The sequence below is a fragment of the Mya arenaria genome, chromosome 5 (genome assembly GCF_026914265.1).
Source record: "Mya arenaria isolate MELC-2E11 chromosome 5, ASM2691426v1".
NCBI classification, from domain to species: domain Eukaryota; kingdom Metazoa; phylum Mollusca; class Bivalvia; order Myida; family Myidae; genus Mya; species Mya arenaria.
The window spans coordinates 36,316,976-36,342,655 of record NC_069126.1 but is presented as its reverse complement, the minus strand read 5'-3'; the positions used below and the strand labels follow the sequence as shown (position 1 = coordinate 36,342,655).

At 36.0% G+C, this 25,680-nt stretch overlaps 2 protein-coding genes across 3 annotated transcripts in view; one reads left to right on the top strand and one right to left on the bottom strand.

Moving 5' to 3' along the window:
- The window catches only part of LOC128236263 (uncharacterized), a 75,145-nt gene that overhangs the window by 14,293 nt on the left and 35,172 nt on the right, over positions 1-25,680 (bottom strand). The window contains exons 41-53 of the mRNA XM_052951148.1: positions 25,328-25,564; positions 24,308-24,511; positions 23,193-23,420; positions 22,680-22,892; positions 21,761-21,988; positions 21,300-21,503; positions 19,881-20,108; positions 19,417-19,629; positions 18,757-18,981; positions 16,115-16,330; positions 15,123-15,356; positions 14,431-14,558; positions 13,373-13,469 (exon numbers count right to left, since the gene is read on the bottom strand). Of these exons, the coding sequence (XP_052807108.1) occupies positions 13,373-13,469; positions 14,431-14,558; positions 15,123-15,356; positions 16,115-16,330; positions 18,757-18,981; positions 19,417-19,629; positions 19,881-20,108; positions 21,300-21,503; positions 21,761-21,988; positions 22,680-22,892; positions 23,193-23,420; positions 24,308-24,511; positions 25,328-25,564 (2,655 nt within the window). The remainder of the gene's footprint in view (positions 1-13,372; positions 13,470-14,430; positions 14,559-15,122; positions 15,357-16,114; positions 16,331-18,756; positions 18,982-19,416; positions 19,630-19,880; positions 20,109-21,299; positions 21,504-21,760; positions 21,989-22,679; positions 22,893-23,192; positions 23,421-24,307; positions 24,512-25,327; positions 25,565-25,680) is intronic.
- On the top strand, positions 1,398-6,757 carry LOC128236254 (uncharacterized). Of its 2 annotated transcripts, none has more exons than XM_052951138.1 (3): positions 1,398-1,974; positions 3,219-3,553; positions 3,918-6,757. In XM_052951138.1, exons 2-3 carry the CDS (start codon positions 3,285-3,287, stop codon positions 5,299-5,301), a joined length of 1,653 nt encoding a protein of 550 aa, XP_052807098.1. In that variant the 5' UTR covers positions 1,398-1,974; positions 3,219-3,284; the 3' UTR covers positions 5,302-6,757. The 2 variants fall into 2 exon arrangements, with proteins under 2 accessions (XP_052807098.1, XP_052807097.1); XM_052951137.1 differs by having other exon boundaries at positions 1,399-1,974; positions 3,216-3,553.

Sequence of the window (25,680 nt, the reverse complement as noted above, 5' to 3'; positions counted from 1 at the left end):
ATTGGATTAAAAGGTCATTTAATTACACTATTTTAGAAAAACCTGCAATTTTGTACGCGCATGTAAAGTCATTTCTAAAAAGGACATCGTTGAAATTGTGTGCCAGCCCTGTGCGTGCTAACGTCTGATATGGAACTGAGAGGAGGCTTAAATTTCAAAACAGTGAAAAATATCAATTTGATATTTTCACTGTTTGAAACAGTGAATTATCAATTTTATTTTAAACCACCGGAGAGCATATATTAAATATATCTACCTATCAACTTCAGAAATCCTATTTCAGTAGTTTCCAACATAATTTTTGAAACAATGGGCCGATTGTTCAGAACTTTGTTTAAGTTAACAACATGATTAACAACATTGTTGTTAACTTTTGAATATCAAACAGTTGATGATGTGCTTACATTTCAGCATTGTTGTCTTTAACAACGTTCTGAACAATAGACCTATTAAGTTGGTATTAGATTATTATCTTTTTTGAACACTCTGTTCAAATTTTATATGTTAAGAACCATGTCAAGGTTTTATCAAATTAATGATTGAATTGATCTCAATTGGATCATTTATTTATCATTGCTTAAAATATCTCACAAAAGTTAATATATCAAGCCAAAAAAGACATGCCAGGATTCATAATAGTTTTTTTAATACATTTTGTGGGCTACGTGCAAGACAGTTGTACATTTAAATGTAATCAATATTGAAATTGAGGGTTGTTACATGTTATCTTCCTTTAAGCCCATGACTTGTTCTTATAAACCAATAAAATTTTTATCAAATGCTGGAAAACCATACAGGCCGGAGTAATGTTGAAAGGACCCACCCTATTTGCCATGAAAACCACACAGGCGGCATAAACGTTGAAGGACCCATCTATTTGCCATGCCTACCCCCCTCTCCAATTTTTAAAAAAAAAAAATCCATTTTTTTTTTTCAAAACCAAAATGATAAGAACATGATCTATAATCTCAAAATCCTACATATCAACCAAAATTTCCAAAAAATTCCCAATATATTCTATTATAAATTATCATAACTGATTATAATCTGGTCCTAGGGTGGGTCTTGTCAATGTAACTGCCATCTGTGGAGAAGCAGAGAAATGCTATTCCATTTTCACTGTTTGAGATGTAGTTTACAATAAACCTACTACATTGATCGGCAAATAATTAGAACATTAAAAATAAAACAACCAATGCAAACCAAAATTTAGACAAGTGAACTTAAAAATATCAAGTGGGCCAGAAAAGTAAATCGGAATCAAAATAAACCTTGACACTGTTTATTTGCTTGATATATTGCCAAACTGCCACTGCTCAAAAAACACTCATTGAAAAGGTTTAATAAACTGGTTGAAAAACATACCTACGTGAAGCTATTGAAATTGTTTTCCTTCTGAATAAAACGTCCTAGTTGGTTTGAATAAAGATTGAAATTCATTCCAATAAATAAATGAGGCACATATTTTGACTGAACATTCAGATTACTGATTGGTTCAATTATAAACTGGATAAGAAGTGTTATTTTCCTGTAGAGCAAATGCTACCAATAATAAAAGTGCAAAAGAGTGGATTTTTTTGCTAACAGACATAAAGCCGATAACAGGATAAGAGACACACATGTAATTCCAATACTGTTCAGGACTGGAGATAAATATTTGTGATACAGCAAACCACTACTGGTACGCACTAAGCTGGAGTTTGCACTGAGCTAGATTTTGAAATAACTAAGGTGAACTGACACACAATCGATGGGTTTCAAAATACTGACTATGCTATATTTCTGACATAAAAATTTCCATTCACAGTGTTTGACTGAGATCAGCCGGGATTTTGTTATACAGCTATTACGTAAATTATAAAGGGTGTTTTGACAGATCAGTCGGGATATTGTTACACAGATATCACGTAAAGAAGAGTGTTTACAAACATATAGAACCCTCGTGATTCACATCGTGAGCATACTTGAGTCAAGGTAAGGCTATTTAATTACATTTCTTTTTTATTAATTATCTTCTTTATACATTCTTTTTTTAAATATTCTACCCATAAAACATAAAACGAAATTATTGCGGAAAAATCATTGTGTTATTATATTTTAGATCAATAAATTGAATGTCTGCATACATCTCTAACTGAAGCTTATATAGCACTGAATGAAATTTCTCATTTCTCATAGTCACTATAAACACAATTTGAAGTGCAATTAAGTATTTACTTGAAAAATATAATTGCCAGACATTCATGATTTGGACAAGCTTTTAAACATGTTGTATACTGTATATCTGAACATTATAAATTAACAATATTTAAAGTTTTAAGTTTAATCAGGTAAGTGGCTTAAAAGGGTGGCTATTTTGTAAACTTGTCGAATTAGTTATGATTAAAATGACTCATTGAAATTGTACCCTGTAAACTAAAAAGTTAAGTGGTAAATGCAATGTGACCGCAACCACCTCTCTATCTGATGGTGAACTTTAGGTGACATTGAATCTGAATCTGAAAACTTTTTATATGTGTGTATTGAAATGTCTTTTGTTTTTGCTTTCATGCCTTTTTTATTTATCTTTTTCTACTTTGAAAGAATTTTTTGCAATTTGGAACTGCGTGTTGGGATGTGTGATTGAAATGTCTTTTGTTTTTGCTTTCATGCCTTTTTTATTTATCTTTTTCTACTTTGAAAGAATTTTTTGCAATTTGGAACTGCGTGTTGGGATGTGTGATTGAAATGTCTTTTGTTTTTGCTTTCATGCCTTTTTTATTTATCTTTTTCTACTTTGAAAGAATTTTTTGCAATTTGGAACTGCGGGTTGGAACCCTAAGAAGCACGTTATAGTCAAGGTTGATGTTAAATAGCATTTAAATGATAGCTCCAGTATGAAGACAATAAACTTGGTACTTATTAAAATAATATGAAAACAATTGCAATTGTATACAATTAAACCATTATGAAAACCATCAAAGGAGCAAATGTTTTGAGTATTTCTTCCGGTATTGTAAGATAAGAATCACCAGATCTTATAATCATTGTTTCCTATGGTTTAAAACAAGAATATTTTACATAAATATTTAAGAAATTGCATTGCTGCATCTTTCCTACATAATATTTGGCCTCCTTGACATCGAAGATATGCAAAAGAAAAGGTATGACTTGTTTTCTTCACTTTCTTTATATTATCATGCAAATAAAATAAATAGGCACATTTATATTTTCAGTAGAAACACCATCCTTCCTTCAATGTTGGGACATTCAAACCTCTACCTCCAACACATTGATACGCTAAAATGGATGAGCCACGTGGTAGAAGTTCCAGCGAGAGTCATGTCGAGTCCCGACACACTTGGGGGCCCCCTGCAGGCTACCAATCACTATCACGTGATCGGGCCGGGAGTACAAGAAATGCCAGACTGATATCCCAACGGTCTGCCCCGCATCTGGATGGTTACTTCAACGACCTCGATTCGATGTGCTCAGTCCACGATTACGAACCTCTCACATGGTTCTGCGGTAACCATGGACAACTGCTGTGTGGAAAATGCTTCCCCCAACATGAGTACGATTTCATCATTTTGCAACATTGTAGTGAAGTGAATATGTAACAAATGGCTTATCAGTAGTTATTTCTACATGTTTACAATTTATTTTAAAAAACACACAACTTTAACACAACTTTTACATAATCTCTGCTTTATTTATGCTTTATAATTAATTAATTTAAATATTTATGCAGTGGGTTCATATAAAAACATTTTTGTTTCAAATCTTGTGATGTTCCATTAAAAATCCTGTTATAAAGCTTAACAATGTCTTATTTTGTACAAAAAATAAAGTAACATAAGCCATAATGAACAACAAAGTCTTCTAATAAAAGTATGTGCAATTCAGTACCAGTACTGATGTTTCAACTTAAATTTCAGGTCATGTCATTTGATGAAAAAATTGGACAATGCCTCAAAGGGGATCAAAGAGAATTGCTCCTTTCGCAGTCTTCCACTAGATGTACACCAAATGCTGATGGAACTGGACAATGTAAAACGTCTCAAGTTGGAGAATCATGCCAGTCTCCATAAACTTTACGACCTTCATTTGCAATCCATTGCAAGAATGAGAGCCGAGATCATTGGCATCCTTGACGCAATGGAAGAAAACACCAGGCACGAACTTAAAGCTAATTTAGATATCCTAGATGGTGACATTGAAAGAGATATCCATCAAGCGGAACTAATGCAGCAAGATCTCAAAAGTTTCATAGAAAAAATTGATTCCAAGTACAATGAACAAGAAGCAGAAATTTTCGTAACCTACAGGCAATGTTTGAAGAAGATTGAAGAGGCAGAAAAACTTATTCAGCCTCACTCTGAGGAATACACGATAACGTTTGATTTTAATACAAAGATCAAGGAAAAATTGATAGAGTACAAAAAACTGGGATTTGTGCACAGGTCCCCAGACCTGCACCCTGATCTACCAATGGAAGGGGTTGATCTTTCGTACAAAAAATATGGGCGGAAAGATTTCTCCATCCGAGTTCAGACTGATAAGCGAGAGTGTCATATAACTGATATGTGCCAACTCGCTAATGGTTATGTGGTGCTTCTCGATGATGATAATGATAACCTCAAGTTTGTAAACAGTGATTACCGAGTTGTGGGTGTGTGTCCGCTCAAATACCCGCGGGGAGTGTGCAATGTGAAAGAAAATCGTCTCGCCGTTTCTGTGAGCCATATTGACCGAAAAAGCGACATTCAGTTTATAAAAGTGTACAAAACTGTTGGTTCCGACACAACAGAGAGAGCTAAATGTAAGCTTGGGAAAAAGATAAGCCTTCAACACTACTGTGGTATGATCGTTCACAGGAACAATCATCTCTTTATTGGAGATGGTAACAACGTTTATATGTATGACATGAGTGGTGAATTCCTGGAAACGATCTATGAGTATGACTCTGGATTCACAAAATACACGTTTGCAGTCGACCGCGAGGGAAGCCGGATTTATATACCTGACAATGACAATGATCGATTGATCACGATTGACAACAGAGGAAACCTTACAAGCATGTTTCAAGATGAAAATCTCAAGGACACGACCTGCGTGTGCTCTGCTTTTAATGGAACTGTGTTTGTGTGCGGAGAATCGGCTGCAAAGGTCATTCAAATTGACAATGAGGGAAAACAAAGGATCTCGCTGACAGAGGTTAAGATGCAGTCTCCGTTGAAGGCCATGTGGTTCAACAGCGAGAGAAACGAGCTCATTCTTGGAAGCTCCAATGATCATATCACTGTACTATTGATGAAATAGATAAACTGCTTATGCATCAGTCAATTGTAACCAGGGCCCCCACAGGTCTCCGCCCTGCGGGGACAAACTGCTGATAAAATCCCCGCCAAATGCCCCCACACACAGGGGACATCCTAGCTTGGGCACATTCCCCGCTATTTTTCACGCGAAAACAAAACCACCGCATTCACTCGGCACTGCGGGGCCATTTGGAAGGTAAAAACATGGCCCATTTCCCCCGCTATCAAACTACATGGGGAGGGGGGCAGTGGTTACAATTGACTGGTGCATTAGATTCAAGATATTTTTTTCAATTTGGTAACTATCTCAATACATTACAAGCAGGTATTTATCATCAAGTATGTACACAAAATTTAAAATTATAGCATGTAATGTAAGATTCCTTGTTAAGTTACAGTTTGGTTTAAAACCATAAAACAGAACATTATTTGACCATTAAATACCATTGATGCAGGGTATAAAATAGGGTGTTTCATTTAAATGGATCAAAGTTCATATATTGTTAGTGATTTCATTGTGCTATGAAGTGGACTCAGTCTTTTTTAACATCTTTATCAAGGAAAGTTTAGTTCATACATTGTACATGTGTGTCTGAAGTGATTTTATTGTGTGATGAAGTGGACTCAGTCATTTTCAAAGTCTTTTTTAAGAAAAGATATATTTAGATCCTAGATGCACAATAAAATTATGGCCTTGGTTGATATATTGATTGATCACGTTAATAATATGCAATTTTATTTCTGCTGATTACAGACTACAACTTCCACTAAAAGGTTTTGCATTTGACAAATAAAGGCAAAATTTAAAGACAAGACAAATAAACCCATGATATGATTCTAAGTTCTGTGATTTTACTCCTAATGTTGTTATTGTTTTAAATGTTTAACCTCCACTTAATTTTGTTATACCTTAGCTTTTGAAAATAATTTAAAAGCCATTCATAAGTGTTTATTTTGTTTTTTACATGTCTTTCATTGTTACTAATACCAATTTGATATATGTCATAAAAGGGTAACATGGTAATAAACACAGCATTCAGTATTTAGCGCAATTATTTCTACCATGTACATTTACTAACAAAACAGAGGTCTGGGGGCATGATTATGAACAGCCTCCAGTGGCAGATCCAGCATTTTGCTTTGTTAGTTTAAAGTGTTGGCAGGGTTTTGGGGGGACTCACCCAAGAATTTCTTTTACAATTTCAAGTCCAAAATGGTGCACTTTGAGCATAATTTATGACTTTTTTTCCCTTATAATGATATAACAAGTAGACTTAAAATTTGGACGAATTTAGTAGGAGTGCACGCTGGGAGGAATTGATAGACGATTCTGTGTAATTAAATAAAAGTGCTTTTCTGAGTATTGACATGTTCATAATCATGGCAACTAGCCCCAATTTTTCCGAACATCTGTAGTCTGATCTTATGATAATCAAAATAAACCGTTTTTTTTATTTTATAAAATCAAGTTTGACATTTGGCTTAATAAAATAAAGAATATAAGCTTGTTACACTTAAGAAATTGGGTCCAGTAAGTATTGCATTAACTAGAACACACAATCATAATGATAAACGGAACTTTAAATCTATAATTATTTTATTTAAGTTTAAATTCCATTTGTCTACTTTTGCGCCAGCTGTTCGCTTAAGTGCTTATTGCCAAGTTATAAAAAACCTTCATGTTGTTTTTTGTTTGTCAGAAGTTCCTTGTTTATTCATGATAACAGTCTGTGCCATGGTACAGCATATATATTACCATCGATAATATTGTTATAACAGTTTACATTTACTGTTTATCTTTCTTATTTTACTTTTGTGCTGTCTGCTAACATACAATCCTGGTCCATTATATTTCTACTCTTGTGCAAATTGCTGACGTAAAATGCTGACTGCTAACATACAACCCTGTGGCATTATTTCTATACTATTTTGCTGACTGCTGACATAAAATGCTGGTGCATTATTTTTCTTCTCTTGTGCAAACTGCTGACAAAAAATGCTGACTGTTGACATAAAACCCTGGTGCATTATTTTTCTACTTTTGTGCTGAATGCTGACATAAAATGCTGACTGCTTTACATAAAATTTGGTCCATTCTTTTTCTATTAGTGTACTGAATGATGACATAAAATCTTGGTCCATTCTTTTTCTTCCGAAGTGCTGATGCTTACATAAAACCTGTGTTGTTATTTTTCCAAAATTACGGTATATGTATTAGCATCTATAATATTGTTTGTCTTTGTGCTGACTGCTAAAATAAAATCCTGGTCAATTATTTTCCAAAATAGGTTTATAGATTGAATATTTTTTTCATGTTTGTTATTCAAAAGCAATAAAATGTGATAAATATATAAGTTTTTACTATTTCTACAGATAAACCACAAAGGCAGGGCAAATCTAAAAACAAGAGCACTGGAGAGTGAACTACAATGCTTGCCTGTTATTGTTTTTTTTGTCTTCAAAAGAAAAAGGAGCCTCACTCAGCAGTCATTAAGGGCAGAGTTACGGACCTTACTGTACATGTATATATTGCCTCTGGCAACATGTGCTCATCAGTTACTCTCTGCGAAAAATATTACCTGCCATTCATTAAAGTTGTATTGTAATCAAACATGCAAAAACAGTAACTGACAGATGTCTTTATTTGAACAGGAATTTGTAATTCGAAAGACTAAAATCATTGGGTTTTCAAAAGTGTTACTTTTACTTGATGATAAAAGAAAGTATTTTTTGTTTCATTTTTAAATATTTATGAAACTAGAGTTCCGCCGCAGAGCGAATGCCATTGCCTGTCAGGTGTAGTTTTTTCAGTCGAACAAGGGACATACATATTGTGTGTTTGTTTTATTTTAAAGATGCACGCTTACTCCCAAATCAGTCTTACCACAATTAATAGAATTGTTTAAATATACCAAAAAGGATGAATAAATGTCAAAAACAATGCTTCTTATGAAGGATACGGAGTTTAATTTGAAAGAAAGGTATTTCTACCTTATGAGACGATAGTAAATTACAGTAAATTTTTTAGCATTCACCAATCATTTAATATTTTTGCGTTTTCAGCGATTAAATACACGGTTACAATCTTGTTATCAGTAATTTGTATTTTCCATAAATGAATTATTTAGTAAGTAGTTAAAGGTGTATCTCTCAAAATTTATGTTTGCTATACATGTGTATGTATTGATTTTGAATAAGAGTGTCACTTTAATGTCAACAAAACTCATTGAAAAAAATATAGGTGTTTGGGGTATCTATTTAAGGCAATGGCTGAAGAATACTTCAAAATTGCGTATTTGCATATTCTTTCATGAATTGCTGAGGTGATCTAAGGACTTTGATATTTTTCATGTTTGGCAAAATAAAATCACAGCATATTATCTCTGGCAACATGTATAAATTCAAATATCTTGAATGATTTTTGAGGTTTGTCAAAGGTATAAGTTTTTGCAAAACGAAAGAAATGATGCCAAGATGACAATACCTCAACTTTTTTTCATTGAAAAAAACAGAACAGCTAAACATGAATTCTTATTAGAACTTATATCTCTAGTGACGATTTACGATCCGTATGAGCAGTTTACCCATTTTACACATGAATCTTAAGTTGATGTCTGTCCCTATAAAACATGTCCCATTAAAGCTACATGATCACATATGAGAAAATGACAAAAATTATAAACAAAACAAGAGCTGTCACAGTATGTGACAAATGCCCCCGAATGTGACATTGACCTACGAACAAGGTCAGTACATGAAAAGTTGATCTTGCCTTTATGTGTCAAATACATATGGCAAGTTATTTTAAATTTCCTCTGAAAATACCACCCATACTTGACAACCTACACTGTTATGTCCTTATATTCAGAATTCCCTTGTGAATTAACACTTAGTGTATCTTTCACCTTAGAGGTAGGGACATGGGTCTTGCACAGGACACGTCGTCTTCGTATGTGGAACACATGTAGCAAGTTATTTTAAAATCTGTCCATACAAGGGAAAGTTACAGCCCGGACACTACAACCTATACCCTATGTCCTTGTATGCAGCACTCCATTGTGAATAAACACTAAGTGTGACCTTGACCTTTGAGGTAGGGACACGAGTCTTGCACGCGACACGTTGTCTTGGTATGTGGAACACATGTGGCAAGTTATTTTAAAATCTGTCCATACAAGGGAAAGTTACAGCCCGGACATGACAACCTATACTCTATGTCCTTATATGCAGCACTCCATTGTGAATAAACAGCACTCCATTGTGAATAAACACTAAGTGTGACCTTGACCTTTAAGGTAGGGACACGGTTCTTGCACGCGACACGTCGTCTTGGTATGTGGAACACATGTGGCAAGTTATTTTAAAATCTGTCCATACAAGGGAAAGTAACAGCCCGGACACGACAACCTATACTCTATGTCCTTATATGCAGCACTCCATTGTGAATAAACACTAAGTGTGACCTTGACCTTTAAGGTAGGGACACGGTTCTTGCACGCGACATGTCGTCTTGGTATGTGGAACACATGTGGCAAGTTATTTTAAAATCTGTCCATACAAGGGAAAGTTACAGCCCGGACACGACAACCTATACTCTATGTCCTTATATGCAGCACTCCATTGTAAATAAACACTAAGTGTGACCTTGACCTTTGAGGTAGGGACACAGGTCTTACACGCGACACGTCGTCTTGGTATTTGGAACACATGTGGCAAGTTATTTTAAAATCTGTCCATACAAGAGAAAGTTACAGCCCGGACACGACAACCTATACTCTATGTCCTTATATGCAGCACTCCATTGTGAATAAACACTAAGTGTGACCTTGACCTTTGAGGTAGGGACACGGGTTTTGCACGCGACACGTCGTCTTGGTATGTGGAACACATTTGGCAAGTTATTTTAAAATCTGTCCATACAAGGGAAAGTTACAGCCCGGACACGACAACCTATACTCTATGTCCTTATATGCAGCACTCCATTGTGAATTAACACTAAGTGTGACCTTGACCTTTGAGGTAGGGACACGGGTCTTGCACGCGACACGTCGTCTTGGTATGTGGTACACATGTGGCAAGTTATTTTAAAATCTGTCCATACAAGAGAAAGTTACAGCCTGGACACGACAACCTATACTCTATGTCCTTATTTGCAGCACTCCATTGTGAATAAACACTAAGTGTGACCTTGACCTTTGAGGTAGGGTCACGAGTCTTGCACGCCACATGTCGTCTTGGTATGTGGAACACATGTGGCAAGTTATTTTAAAATCTGTCCATACAAGGGAAAGTTACAGAGCAGGACGGACAGACGGACGGACGGACGGACGGACGGACGGACGGACGGACGGACGGACGGACGGACGGACGGACGGTGCGATTTTAATATGCCCACCTTCAGGGGCATAAAAATATAAACAAAGTTAATATTTTCTATTTAGTTTTGTAGTAGACCTTAAAACAAAACTACTGATATGTAAATGTTTTCTATATCAGGTAAGTTTACCTTATTTTAACCATCAACATGGTTAAAATCGTTCATTGTCAAATGGTTTTACATGTCAGTTCACACATGAGTACTCGTCTTTTTCCAGTATATAATTTGTAAAAATGCCCCACCAAAAAACTGATGGAATAGTAACAAGAATGGCTGACTAAAGCTAAGAGCAAACTAAAAGCTATGGATCGAGATTGGTTCACATCCCAGACCAAAAGATTGATGGACATCATCAGTGAAAAATATAATTGGTTTAGAAATGGTTCAAAAATTTTGGTTACCTAAGAATGAATATGCAAATCAGAAATTCCACTAGAACAACTAGCATTGCAGTAGTCATGTGACTAATGTTTACGATCGTATCATCTCATTATGGTACAAAGACATTATGATCAAGTTGAAAGTTTTTGCTTTGTTGGATTCCTTAAACCAAGCATGGAATGGAACATATTTGCCTGAATTGTTTCTGAATTGTATGCCAGGGATGTGATTGACCAGCCAGCTGAAGGGTTGAAACTATTTTGGTGTTGGGTTTGGGCGGTGCTTGAGAGGGTGAAACACCCTGCCACAGAAGCAAAACTGTTTTTTTAGAAGCCCTTTTCAGGGCTCTCCTGTCTTCAAATTTGAAGCAAACAAGAGAGTGGATACTTTTTAAAGAACAATATTAATACAGTAACAACTAAAAGTAACCAGTTATCTATATCTTTTAAAAAATTCCTGGAGCCATTACAGATGTGGAAATCTGTGAATCTGCGGACAAATCACATCCCTGTATAATGCTGATTTGTGACAATCACCTTTAAATGACTTTTTTTGCAAAATTTAGAGTACTAGTTACAAAGAGGAAGCCATACACATTAAAAAACATACAAAAACCATTCCATTATACATGTAAAGGGTTTCAATGTGATTTTTCTTCATTCAAAACCTAAATAACAAATACAATTAGGGCAAGCCATAAATACAAGTGATTGTCAGTATTTTAGCGTTACAACTCCTTTAAGTATAATTGTAGTTAATATGTTTGCACCTATAAAGGGGGGCAAAGTTCTACACCAGTCACACGATGCAATATCTGAGTGCAAGGGCAAGGTGAGAATTAAAGTCAACACACAGCCAAAGAGTGAACTGATAAGATACCAAGGCTGTCCCATAATGCAGGCCACATTCAAAGCCCAACTCAAAGGCTTATCAAAAATGCAATGCAAAACATGTAAATATAGGCTCATAGCCTGCCTACTGGAAGAAAACAACATAATAAACTTATTTCGAAATATCTTTCTGTGCACTGTGCAAAATGTCAATGTCACCAAGAAGCGTAGCTAGGCCCATTATAATGCTATACATCTGCTACTGAATAAAAAGGGGCCTTAGTAACCCATTTTCCCCTTCCATTTTTACCCAAATTTAGCAATTAAGGGGATAAACTTCTCACACCTTTGCAATTGATATAATACATGTAATGAATTGTTAGCTATGTCCATGGCATCTGAGCCTTATATGACCTAGTTTTTAATATATAAATATATATGTTTCTACCCTATTCCAGTTTAGCTGGGCTGAAAATCTCCTACTCCAGAAATCCCCAGATGAGATGCACCTAACTTTAAGGGCTCTGTTTAGGAAATGTAATTTCCTCTTATTCTTCTACAGTAGAACACTGCTACTTCAAACACCGATAAACAGAATTAATTGGTATTTCAAACTTTTTTTTGGTCCCGATTTTTTTCCTTCTTTATTCAATGTAAAAATTAATGCTTAAATGGAAGTTCACTATTTCGAATAAATCGATTTTTCGAACTAAATAATCGGTCCCAAATACGTTTTTCACGTGTATTTATCAATCTTTATTTCGAATACGAAACTGTGCACAAAAAATAATCGATGTAATTTTCGAATCCGCTAGCAGACGACTCATGCTCCCCGCTTTGTTGTGTTTTCACACCTACGCTGACATTGGCGTGACAGACCAATTAACGTTATAATAAGGTGAAATTATCGCGGTTTAAGGAATGCCTTGGGTTAATGGTCACCAATACGTCACCAAGAAACAACTCAACAGAAACAACGCAGTGCAGCAGGACATTACAGCGTTCTTCAAGAAAGACTGAATAGTGATTATTTTAAGTGTTCCGGTGTCCTCTTATATACTATGTGCTATTTTGTGCTATATAGTGCTAATGTGCTACATTTTTTACAATTTGTGCTCTAATTTGTGCTATTATATGTTTCTGTTATATATAAATGTTACTATAATATTATTATTTGTGTAAATAAAACAATAAAAAATATATGTTTCGGAATTTTATTAAACATCGCTTTACATAGTGTAAAATACAATGGTATATTGCACCCATTTGAAATTTCACAACACAAATATTTTGTGACGCCGGTAGAGTAGAATTCGGATGCGCCAGATTTTGGAGACAATCGTTTGTGGAACTTTGGATTATTTCTCTCAATGTTTATTTCGAATAATCGTTATTTTGAAGTATTTAGCTGGGTCCCGACGACTTCGAAATAGCGGTGTTCTACTGTATATCTTAACCAAAAATCCATTAAAAACACTACTTACATGGTGCCATAACCTCATGCCTGTCATCACACTGCACGGTCTGGAAGTCTAGACACCGTCGATACTGGGTGGAGTACAGCTTGGGGTAGTCACATTCCTGTAACATAATACACAATACATATCAATGTTCTTAACGAAAAAGCATGAAATCATCATTGCTGCCATTCATACATAAGCACTTACTTAATGGTGTTTTCATTTTTTATAGGTTTTTGAACAAAATGTAATGTAACGTATAGCATTAATTAAATACTTTGTTCAAGTGATGGGAATTAAACACACGATTGCAAATGGATAGGCCACTCAAAAGTGGCGCTGTGGAAGCCAGCTCAATAACAAGACAGAATAAGTGCAACTATATGTATGGAATAATCAGTAAACAAGAACTAAGATGCAGACCCTCTTGATAATGTTTAGCTAGAACTGTCTCCATAGCCTAGTGCTTAAGGCGTCTGCCTACGAAGTGAAAGGTTGTGGTTTCAATCCCTGGCCGCGTCATACCGAAAGACGTTAAAAGTTGGTTCAAGTAGCTCCCTTGCCTGGCGCTTGGCATTTAAAGGGTAGGGCTTGGAAAAGTGGTGTACTCAGTACTGGTTTAACCCAGGAAAGTTGTAACCCGTGTATCAGTGCTTTACACCCAGCATGTAAAAGAACCAAGGGGTCTCTTCGAAAAAGAGCTAGGGTATCGCACCCGGACTTCCTTGTATCCCACCAATGTCTCTTCCGCATGGTCCCTTCAGTAAAAAACAAAGGACCCCGTTGGAAATAAGTGCTTGCACTTTCCCGGGTTATCCTTGACCGCAAGGTCTAAAGAAATACAGAGGTCAAAATCAAAATACCACTGACAGTTGGCAAAACAACAGTGGGCAAAACTTATATATGAATATGCTGATGATCTTGGAACAGTCTTAGTACAGGGCAATATTATTATTGTGGAGGGTTAGAGGCTGCAGGGATGGGCTTACCTCTGCTGTAAAGGTTGAAGTGGGCTGTGCGCCCATGATCCTAGAGCCATCTTAGGAAAGGGCACAACTATTATTTAAGGATTATGGCCTTACCTCTAGCTGTGCAGGTAGGAGGGGGCTGAGTGTGCCAATGATCTTGGAGCAGTTATAGTACAGGGCACAACTCCTACTGTCAGGAATGAGCTGGGTACTGTCTTGTCTGCACTGGTCAGCTATACTCACTGGACACAAGAAAACAAACGGTCACATTCACACTGATACAGCCATCACTCTTATTCCAAAGTTTCATATTCACCACCATGCCAACAAAAGCTACTTACGCAATAAAGGGGGAGTAGAAATAAACACTGTTTAATTGTTAAGTGCCAACTGTACATTGTCAATTTTAATTTTTACTGCATAAGTAAGATGATGACAAATTCATAGGGATACTTATTCTCCAAACTTGTATCTGCAATAATAGTTAAACAGTTTTAGGTGAACTTGCCAAAAGGCTCAAGAAATATTGGAATTTTAAAGCATTAGTCACCATAATATGACATAACTTGGGGCTCAGCTCAAGAGCAGGAAGCATCTTTATATAAAAATGGAATGAGTTATGTCTGTCTGGTGCTGAGGAATTGAGTTTATTTCATGAGGTCTTATTTTTTGCAATTCATTGGATTAAGCCTATTTTCCATATGCAAACATTGATAAATTGATAATTCCATTGGTTTTAAGTAAGCATCAATAAGACCCTTGTCTATTATTTTCTTTAATGTTTTTTCAATAAATCAATAACTCACTTGGTCCAGGCGCGTTCTGCTGCATACACTGTTTCTTATTTGGATCAAAAACTCCGGAGTTACAGTTGGCAGTGCCCAAGGTGCGATTGAGGTGGCAGTTGACATAGTCCGGGCTCCATGTCCGTCCCTCAATGGGGTTGGGTCCATCTGGGAGCCCCACACAGCTGGGCAGGCGCTGGGGGCAGGGCACACACTGTGGATCCTGGGCAGAGCACTGGTTCCTCGCATACTCACCTGAGGGGGAGGGGAATAATAGTACATAAAGCAGTGTATTAAAATGGTAAATAATTTAACTGATGTTTGCATATACTTAGCAAGTTATATGCATTAAGAAAATATTCTTTGGGTAAAAATGCTTCACTGAATATTGGCTTGCTATTTAAAGGCAGTCAAGTATGATTCTTTCTATAAACCTAGTGAAATACTAAGAAGTAATATACTTCATGTACTGTGCATTTGATAACATACCTAGTGCTCAAGTTCAATGAAAATTGCAAAATAAAGAGAGAAATAAAAACTCATTATATAAAGTTAAACTCCATTATGGAATACCCATTATTATTTTAAGAAACTGTATTCACTTGTACCAAATACATATAAAAAATAGATATTTTGATTTTAGCCAGAAACTGAACAACACTTCTTTTATTTCTTTACAGGGTGGAATATGGCGAATATTTTATATGAGATTTTTGTACTTTTGTTCTACTTTGTACATTTCCATTGCATGTATTTTTTAAAATATTTTTCAAAATGAAGTTTACTGCCTTTAAATTATTTGTAAAAAGAACAGACTGTATATAGCCCCAGGAGATTATGTTGTTCTATCTTATACTTCTTTGTCTCATTGATTTATGCATTTGATATCTGCCACAGACAGTTTTCTAAGAAAGCCCCATTATCGCCGAAATACATCAAATATCACTATGAATATTAACATACCAGAATTATCCTTGATCACTGACTGATTGATTCTACAAAATGCTACTTACAAGGAGCCTGGGGCACAGGTCTCTGGTCTGTTGGTACAGTAGGGAAACCTTGGCACTTCGAATTCCCCGCATGAAACAGATCGGGGTATGTACACTCCTGCAGGTACGGGGGACCAACGGTTGGGGACGGTTGGGAACAGTCGTAATACTGAGCTGCATTGTAGGCGTGGGGGATCACAGCCTGGGGGTGAGTCTTACAGTAGTCTGGAACTTCAGCTGGATGAGAGAGTGAGCTTGATTAAGCCACATCAAACTGATGGCACCTATTTTATAGTAACATGACGTCAAATGGTGACATAAAGAGCCCGTTGAAAGACCCTTTGACACAGACAAGTTTTTTGAAAATCCTATTATAACGCATGGTAAAGATACAGCCCTGATGAGGTTCAGTCCAGATTCTCTTTTTTTTTAAAAACAACAAGTTCTTGCTCACCTCAAGCGGACAAAAAGCAAACACTCCTACATTAAACATAAAAAATATATATGCAAGTGTCCAAAAATGCATTACTGTCATGAAGTCATGTTGCATCTAAAGAGGCAACTACTGGTACATGTTATTACATATCTCTGAAAACTTCTGGAAAACTGAAATAGTTATATAAAATGAACAATTTCTAAGGTTCATGTACTTCCTTTAACTTACATTTCAAAAAGAGATTGAAGTATTATCAATTTCATTAAATATCTATTTTATAAAAAACTGGTTTTGCCAAAATGGAATTATTTATTTCTTATTTAGTTATTTTTTATTTTTATTCCGAAATATTAACAATAAAAAATTATTTGGCGTGGCCTTAAATTTATGGCAGTTCACATGTGATACAAATATTTAAGAATGGGTAATAGGATAATCATTATAGAAACAAAAAAACAACATGTGCTTCATTCCATTAAATAACTAGAGCTATCACTGAAGGTGATTAATACCCCCGAATGCCGCCTCTCATTATGATTTATCATTGTATGAAGTTTTATGAAATTCCATCTTGTAGTTTTCAAGTTACTGTGCGGACAAAAGTTTGACAAAAAAAAACACAGAAAAAGGCAATAACTCTGTAATTTGCAAAAATAGTGTAATGATTCATGTACACTGAACTCCTTCTCATTGTGCTGTAACATTATATAAAGTTTTATTACATTCCATCCGGTAGTTTTCAAGTTGTGCTTCGGACAAGAAAAAGTAACAAAGGGCAGTAACTCTGTAATTAGCTGAAATAGAATTGCGGTTCCTGTACACTGCACTCCCTCTCATTATGATCTATCACTGTATGAAGTTTTATTAAATTCCATACAATAGTTTTCAAGTTATGCTTTGGACAAGAAAAAAGTAACAAAGGGCAGTAACTCTGTAATTGGCTGAAAAAGAATTGCAGTTCCTGTACACTGCACTCCCTCTCATTATGATCTATCACTGTATGAAGTTTTATTAAATTCCATACAATAGTTTTCAAGTTATGCTTCGGACAAGAAAAAAGTAACAAAGGGCAGTAACTCTGTAATTGGCTGAAATAGAATTGCGGTTCCTGTACACTGCACTCCCTCTCATTATGATCTATCACTGTATGAAGTTTTATTAAATTCCATACAATTGTTTTCAAGTTATGCTTCGGACAAGAAAAAAGTAACAAAGGGCAGTAACTCTGTAATTGGCTGAAATAGAGTTATGGTTCTTGTGCACTGCACATTGTGCTTTAACATTGTATTAAGTTTTAATAAATTCCATCTAGTAGTTTGCAAGTTAATGTCTTGAAAAAAACATGACAGCAAAAAAAAACAAATAAAGGGCAATAACTCAGTAATTAGCTAAAGTATAGTTATGGTTCTTGAACACTGCACTTCCACTAATTGTGCTTTACCATTGTATGAAGTTCCAATCAATTCCTTCCAGTACTTTTCTGTTATACTCCGGACAAAAAAAGTAACAAAGGGCAATAACTCAGTAATAGGCAAGAATAGAGTTATGGTTATTGTACACTGCACTTCCTCTCATTATGCTCTACCATTGTATGAAGATAAATCCAATTCCATCCAGGAGTTTTTAAGTTATGCTCCGGACAAGGTAAATTGCAACAGACTGACCGACGGACCGACCGACCACAGGGTGACTCCAATATACCCCCTTCAAACTTTGTTTGTCGGGGGTATAATTATGATAGGTTATACTCTACTAGAACTAGTAATCAATGACAAAAAATGTAACATGTTATGATTATGACTGGGGCAACACTGGCATTGTAATAATTCTGTTTGAATTTTTGTGTTTGTTTTTTTTAACTGTAAGATAACAGCTACTAAGTGGATAATTGTTTGATTTGTTATATATTTCTCTGGTTGAACACCAAAGGAAATATTTTATAAGTGGTGTAATTTTATGCCTAAAATGGAAATAAAATGACATTTAGTTGTGAAAGGCACGTTATATTGTATGCAAACATAACATCATTTCAGAAATGACATAATTGAAATTGTGTCTGAACCCTGTGCGCACTGACATTTGGTTTGAAAGTATGAGCAGGCTAAATTGTCAAAACTGTATAAAATATCAAAATGTTATGTCACTGTTTGAAACAGTGAGATATCATTTTTTTTCACTGATAATTCTCTATAATTCAACTGAAAGGATATAATAAAACACTACTAACAAGGATCTAGGTATGGCGAGCATTTCCTGGTGATGGGATCAAATATCATCGGGGTGGTGCAGTGGGCAGTGATGAGGGTCCTGTTCTTGAGGCAATATACATAATCAGCCGTCCATTGCTTGCCAGGGTACGGCACATAGCTGTCTGGCTGTCCTCGGCAGTCAGCGTGTGTCTCCTGGCACGGACGACAGTTGAAGGTCACACACTGGTTCTGGTTGTACTCACCTGAAAGGGCAGTAACTCAATTTATTTCTTTATTCCAGTTACTCAGCATATCTTTTTTCATTCACATTATTTCGCATAATGGTTTTCCACCCTGGTTGCTCAACGTATATATTTTTATTCTATAATAGCTCTGTATATTCAATTCATTCAAGATACTCAGAATCATTGTTTTCATTCCAGGTGCTCATCAAAACATTGTTAATTTCAGTTATGTGCACAATACTTGTCATTGGGCAAATGTTCTTAATTATTACATTTTAAAATAGGATTATCGACAAAGAAATTTCATTGGAGCCTTATCAAGTGTGCTGGAATTATGATCATGGAACTTGTGCAACTAACAGTGGGAACGTTTACACAGTTTTCATTAGAAAAAAAAACAATGTCAGTGTGATGTGCCTGTGGGAATTAATTTTGGCAATGTGAAGTACTCACAAGGTGCCTGAGGTTCGAGCCTTTTATCACAGTCCACAGTTGTAAAATTCCCACACGCCCCAGTTGCCACGGAGAAGAGGTCTGGGTACCTGCACTCCTTCCTGTAGCCCGCCCCGAGACCCGCCCGGGCACTGCAGTCATAGTAGCTCGCACAGTTTGTCGGGTCGGGCAGTACCGCTGTTGGGTTCGCCTGACATACCTGGGTTATTTGACCTGAAAATAGAGATTATTATATTGTTTACATTGACCTTCAATCAATGATTTTAACATAGAAATAATAACATAGTAGATCCCTGAAATAACAAAAAAAAACTTTTAACCAAAAATCAACATCAATGCTTATTTGTGATGTATCTTATTAACATATGCATGTTCAAAAATACTTTTCTTGTAAACATTACACTGCGAAAACTCTTTTAAAGAAGAAAACAAAACTGTTAACAGATTTGAAAACCAACACTCACTTGGATCTACATTCTCAACACATTGTTTCTTGAACGGGTTAAAGAAACCCTGTCGGCAGTGCTGTACGGCAATGGTCCGGTTCTTCTGGCACTGTATATACATGTCTGTCCACATGTGGCCCGGTGCCCCATTGATCCCATCTGGCAGCCCCTTACAGGATGGGAACCGCTGGGAGCAGGGGACACAAGCGAGGTCGGCAGTCTTACACTGGTTTTGGGTGTACTCACCTGCAGAAAATTGGCAAGTTTATCTTTAGTTATATAATTTATAATTTGTTAGATTAGTTTGACAGTAAAGCCAGCTTTAGGCTGGTTTGAGTCATCCTTGTGTCAGCTTCCTGGGAAGGAACCTGGGCCTGTATCAATAAGATATAAAATTAGGTACATGTAAAGATAAGTGCAGAATCTAAATGATAAGTGACCTTACAATATATTTTTATTGAAGCACAGTGCAGTTTACCGCCAAAACGATGCTATGTCTGAAAATTTATGATATATTTTAAGCTTTGCAATCTAAAACAGGGCCAAGTACAGTCCAATTTAAGAAGTCAAAAAAAAATCTGGTGGGGCTAGAACCCACAACATCACAAAGATTGCTTGATAAAGATTGTTATGACAATTGTTTACATAATAATGCCTGGACCAGAGGATGTTTGTGCCATTTAGTTTAAACTGTATTTATTTTACAATGATTGTAAAGAAGGTTATATTGACTGATGCTATAGCACTCTTGATGGCAGGATGTTGTGCGAGAGTGTGGTCTCGTGTGGTGGAGAAGAACAGAGAACCCGGAGAAAACCCACTTATCTAGCTTGGTGACCACCAACCAAACTCATACATGTATGTGCCCAGGCTGGGAATCGCAATTGGCTCGCTTTGGTGAGAAGCGAGTGTGCTGACCACTGTGCAAACCGGACAATTAAGGTATTTAATGTTCAAATAAGCCTGTCATTTCATTGAGCCATTCGCAAAAATGTTAAATTTGAAAGCGTATTGCTTGCTGACTGCTAATATCTGTATGTCATATAAATGACTGAAATATAAAGATGAAATTATCGCAGTTTTTATTTTGTTCATCATGTCAATTGAAATCAGACATGACACAACCTATTTTGCATTTTTTCAATGCAAGAAGCTTGTAAGGAATATTTTTTACATATATTTGTTTTATTTATAGAACCCTTTTAAACGATACCACAAAAATATGCATCACCAGGCAATCTAAAATTACTTAATTGTACCTTAAGCATTTGTAAGGCAACACTAACTTCAAACAACAATAATTTTTGTTAGATATATAAAGGTAAAATAATACCATTAAATGCTATACTCTTGAAATAAAATCTGCAGACTGTAACAGCTTCCCTCCATTAAAAAACAAATATATATATATATATATATATAAACATGGATCCTCACAAGGGCTCTGTGGTTCAGGCCTGGTGCCACACTGTACATCCTGGAAGTTGTCACAGGAGCTTGTTTTGTCCGAGAACAGTAGTGGATAGATACACTCCTGAGTGTAGCCTGTGTCCGGGTGGCTACAGTTGTAGTACTTTCCACAGTTCGAGGGGTCCGGGAGCACCGCAGAGGGGTTGGAGCGACAGTACTGCGGTATGTCAACTGAAACATTTTAAGATAGAAAATAATTGTTCTTGTATCATAAATGACAGTGTTATAATGAAATACTGTCATAATAATTATATTTTTGAAATATGACAAAATTTTAAGGAAATTCTGCAGAAAAAGTTTAAATAAGAAATATTGAAAATAACAAAATTGCATTATTCATATAACATAATCCTCAAATCTGAAAATTTAACTTGAAATACATTACACATTTCTTGTCTTAAAGCAGAAACAGAGAAACAACCACTTACCAGGCTGGACACTAGACTGACACATCTTCCTGGCGGGGTCAAACACTCCAGAGGGGCACCTATGTATGGCGAAGGTGCGCCCAGTCTGGCAGGTCATGTATTCGGGTGCCCAGGTGGACCCCGGGAGCGGGTTGTTCCCATCAGGCAGCCCCACACAGCTGGGCAGGCGGGATGGGCATGGGGTGCATGTGAGGTTACCCGCGTGGCACAGGTTCTGGAAATACTCACCTGAAAAAAGGGAATATGATTCTCCTTTTATGCACTGACATCATAATGTAGCTTCCCCATTTATCATGTCATTGAAGTTTAAATGCATTTCCCCCATCATAACTTTGCAGTTTGCCAAAAAATATGGTACATGCATTTTACAAAAACTCATGCACAGAAAACAATAACCTATGTCAAGTAAAGAAAAAAGTATTGGTTTTGATGGTTTGGTATAAAAAGCATTTCAATTCAAACAGAATAAACAAATAACAGAAGTTCTGTCTGTTTTCCACTGAACCCAATACAGTAACATGGTTAAGAGAAGTTCACATAATTATTATCATTATCAAATTATTTAAATGTTTTAGTTATTTTTAAAAAGACACACATTCACTAACCAACTACATTATTTATAGGTATTATATATGGTATCATACATGTAATAGTTATGCTTTTTAAACTGTCAAGAAATTCCCGTTAAATTCAACTTAACTCACTCAACTCAACTCAATTAAATGTAAATAATTATCTCTGGTCCAGAATGTAACATGAAAACAAACTTACCAAAAATAACATCAGTTTCACCTTGATTTCTTGACTTCATATATTTTATCCATTTTCAATCGCAGTAATAAAATGTGAGAGATATTTGACTTTTCTTACCAATACTCTTATATATTTATCTAACTAAAGAAATCCAAATGTCACTCACAAGGAGCTTTGGGCTCCGCCTTGTTGGTACACTGCACGTCCCGGAAGCTCTTACATGTTAGGCTGGCCTCATCAAACAGCTGTGGGTATGGGCACTCGACCAGGTAGTGCCCAAACTGGGTGCTCACCTTGGTGCAGTCAAAATACTGGGCGCAGTTTGTTGGGTGGGCGACAATGGCGGTCGGGTTGGAGAAACACAGATCGTTGATGTGATCTGTGTAAAAATTAGCTTATAAAGTCATACAAATTGTGCTGAACAATCCTGTTTGTAAACACTTATTCATTCAGTGTTTAGAGATTATTAAATAAGTTTTCATATTTAACTAGACAAAGGCAATTCTAGTCCAAGCTTCATACACCCAACTTTGCTTATAAGGCTCTTTGAAGCTCATCAAAATCAAGGCCAAAATGATATTGCTGGTAATGCTAATATATAAATTTTTGGTATTATCATCATAAGCTAATAAGAAATTGGGGCCTGTTTTTTAGAGAACAAAATAAACTCATCACTTACTGGGTCCTACATTATTACTACAGCTGTGTATGTTTGGATCGAATACCCCCGTTCGGCACCGCTTAACCTCCACAGTTCTGTTGCTCTGGCAACTGATGTAGTTGAGCGACCACAGCATGCCGGGGATGGCATTATCTCCGTTAGGCAGGTTTCGGCAATCCGGCAAGCGGAGGTTACAAGGTACACAGTTAGCATCTACACTGCTGCATTTGTTGTGGTCGTACTCACCTGAAAGGGAAATTATGAAATATTCATATAATTTGGCAAGATGTTCACATTAATGATGAGAAATTGAAGGAACTTTACAATTATTATATTCAAAATAAAATCCAATGATAACAGTGTTGATTTTAATCACGTTAAAGGTTGTTATCTTATTGATGACGAAACTAAAAGCAACTATCCGGTACATGTTAGTTCTACCTTACAGAGTTCGTTATAAAACTTCTGTGAATAATTGATAAGAGATGTGAACCAAGTATTTTCAAAAGATTTATAGAAATACGGAAGGACCATTATCTTAAAGTGACTCGCTCATGTTTTAGGACCAAAAATTAGTTTTCCTGGTAAGGAATCTGAAAACACTTATTTATCATTATTTTACTCTATGATATTGAAATTTCAGAAAAATGTATTTTGGTTTTAGTGGAACCAACACCAGTAAAGTCAAGAAAAGAGTAGAAAATGGCAAAGCAGATTTCACGTCCACCGGGACTTTGACAAATATGATGGATATGTTGAAATACTGAGGATACATTGATAACATCATGATAGTGTCAATCAACCAATCATGCAACACCACAGCTGTAATTAATTTTCAACTGCATTACTAATGCCATTGAAAATTGTGGTCATCAAAAACGGGTAGCAAATATCATCATTTGATGAAGGGTTCCAGCTTTTTGTATTTTTGTTCTAACACACCTTATGATTTGCCACACTTTATTTCATAATTAAAAAAAGTGCATTTACAAACCATGTGCGAGTCACTTTAATAGCATGTGTAGTCATGGAATTCAAAACAATCTACCATGCTTCTTTTTCAGTGTCTCTCATTTAAAAATTAAAAGGTTAAAAATGATTTAAAAGCCATATATATACGGTATGCCACTAACAAGGTGCCACAGGCTCCATCCGATTCTGGCAATCGACAAGACTGAAGGCGACACATCTCCCGCTGGGTGGAGAGAACAGGTCTGGGTACTGACACTGCTGGTGCACTTGTGCACTAAATGCCCCACACTGATAGTAGCGGGAACAATCTGACGGGTCAGCAAGAACTGCTGTTGGGTGGGCGCGGCAATAGTCCTGAATCTCCGCTAGGAAAAAAAGGATCGTTTACATGTTATTCAAGTCAATTATAGAGTGTTTAGTTCAAAGGTTTCATGATCAATCAATTATTTATGCAGGGGCAACTTAATCAGCGAGCCCCTGGTGTATATAGTTATAATATTATAAGTAAGTAGTTAGTAGTTGACCCGAAATCAGATATAAGGGGCAAAGGAAACCATATCGGGTGAGAGCTAAAATTGAATATATCAAGTCTACAACCTGTTTCATTTATTCATTGGAATCAGAAAATAGACACCATTTTGGTACGATATAAATTTGTTGATCCAATATGGAAAAATATGGGGTCACCGCGTTACCAGTCCTGGACTAATGGTGTTGCTTCATTTATGTTGGAGGCGTGAAATAATACAATACCCTTGGCAAGAAACGTCAGGTCAAGGATGATCCATGCAATAAACTTCGTAAGAATAGGGAATGTTTCAATAAAAGATATTAGTTTTAACTTCAATTATCTTAAATCTGTATAACCGTTACAAATGGCAATTCATTATTTTTCTTTATCGCCTCAACTTCATGGTCATTTTCAATGTTGGCTAAAGTTCAATTCAAACAAATTGTGGCAAAATAATGAAACTTTGGTACTAAGATTATTTCAATTTATGACTAAAATCAACAAGAATCTTTAATGAATCTGGTATTAAAAGCAAAACCACATAATTTTTTAAAGAAATAGACAACAGAACATTTTCGTATCCAACGAAATCTTAAATAATGCCATGTTTTTGTCAACATAATTTTCAGACTTAAAGTGATGTTTGGTAATATTCTACACAGTCACTTACGGTTTGTAAGGTCTTTCACATCAATGCAGCGTTTTGTATTTGGATTAAATAGCTGAGAGCCTAAGCACCTCTCCACGGATATGGTCCGGTTCCTATTGCAGACAACATATTGTTGTTGCCATAGCAACCCCGGGAAAGGCTGGTTCCCGTCCTGGAGCCCATTACAAGATGGCTGCCGCTGGGTACATGGGATACAGTTGATCTGGCCTACTGGGCATTGATGGGTGGCATAGTCACCTGGAAAAGATTTTTTTTTTGAAAATTTACAAAATAATATTGGACAAGAATAAACTGTCACTGATTTATTTTTTTTAATACTGTTATAGTTATAACCCCTATGTTAATTTCTCCAG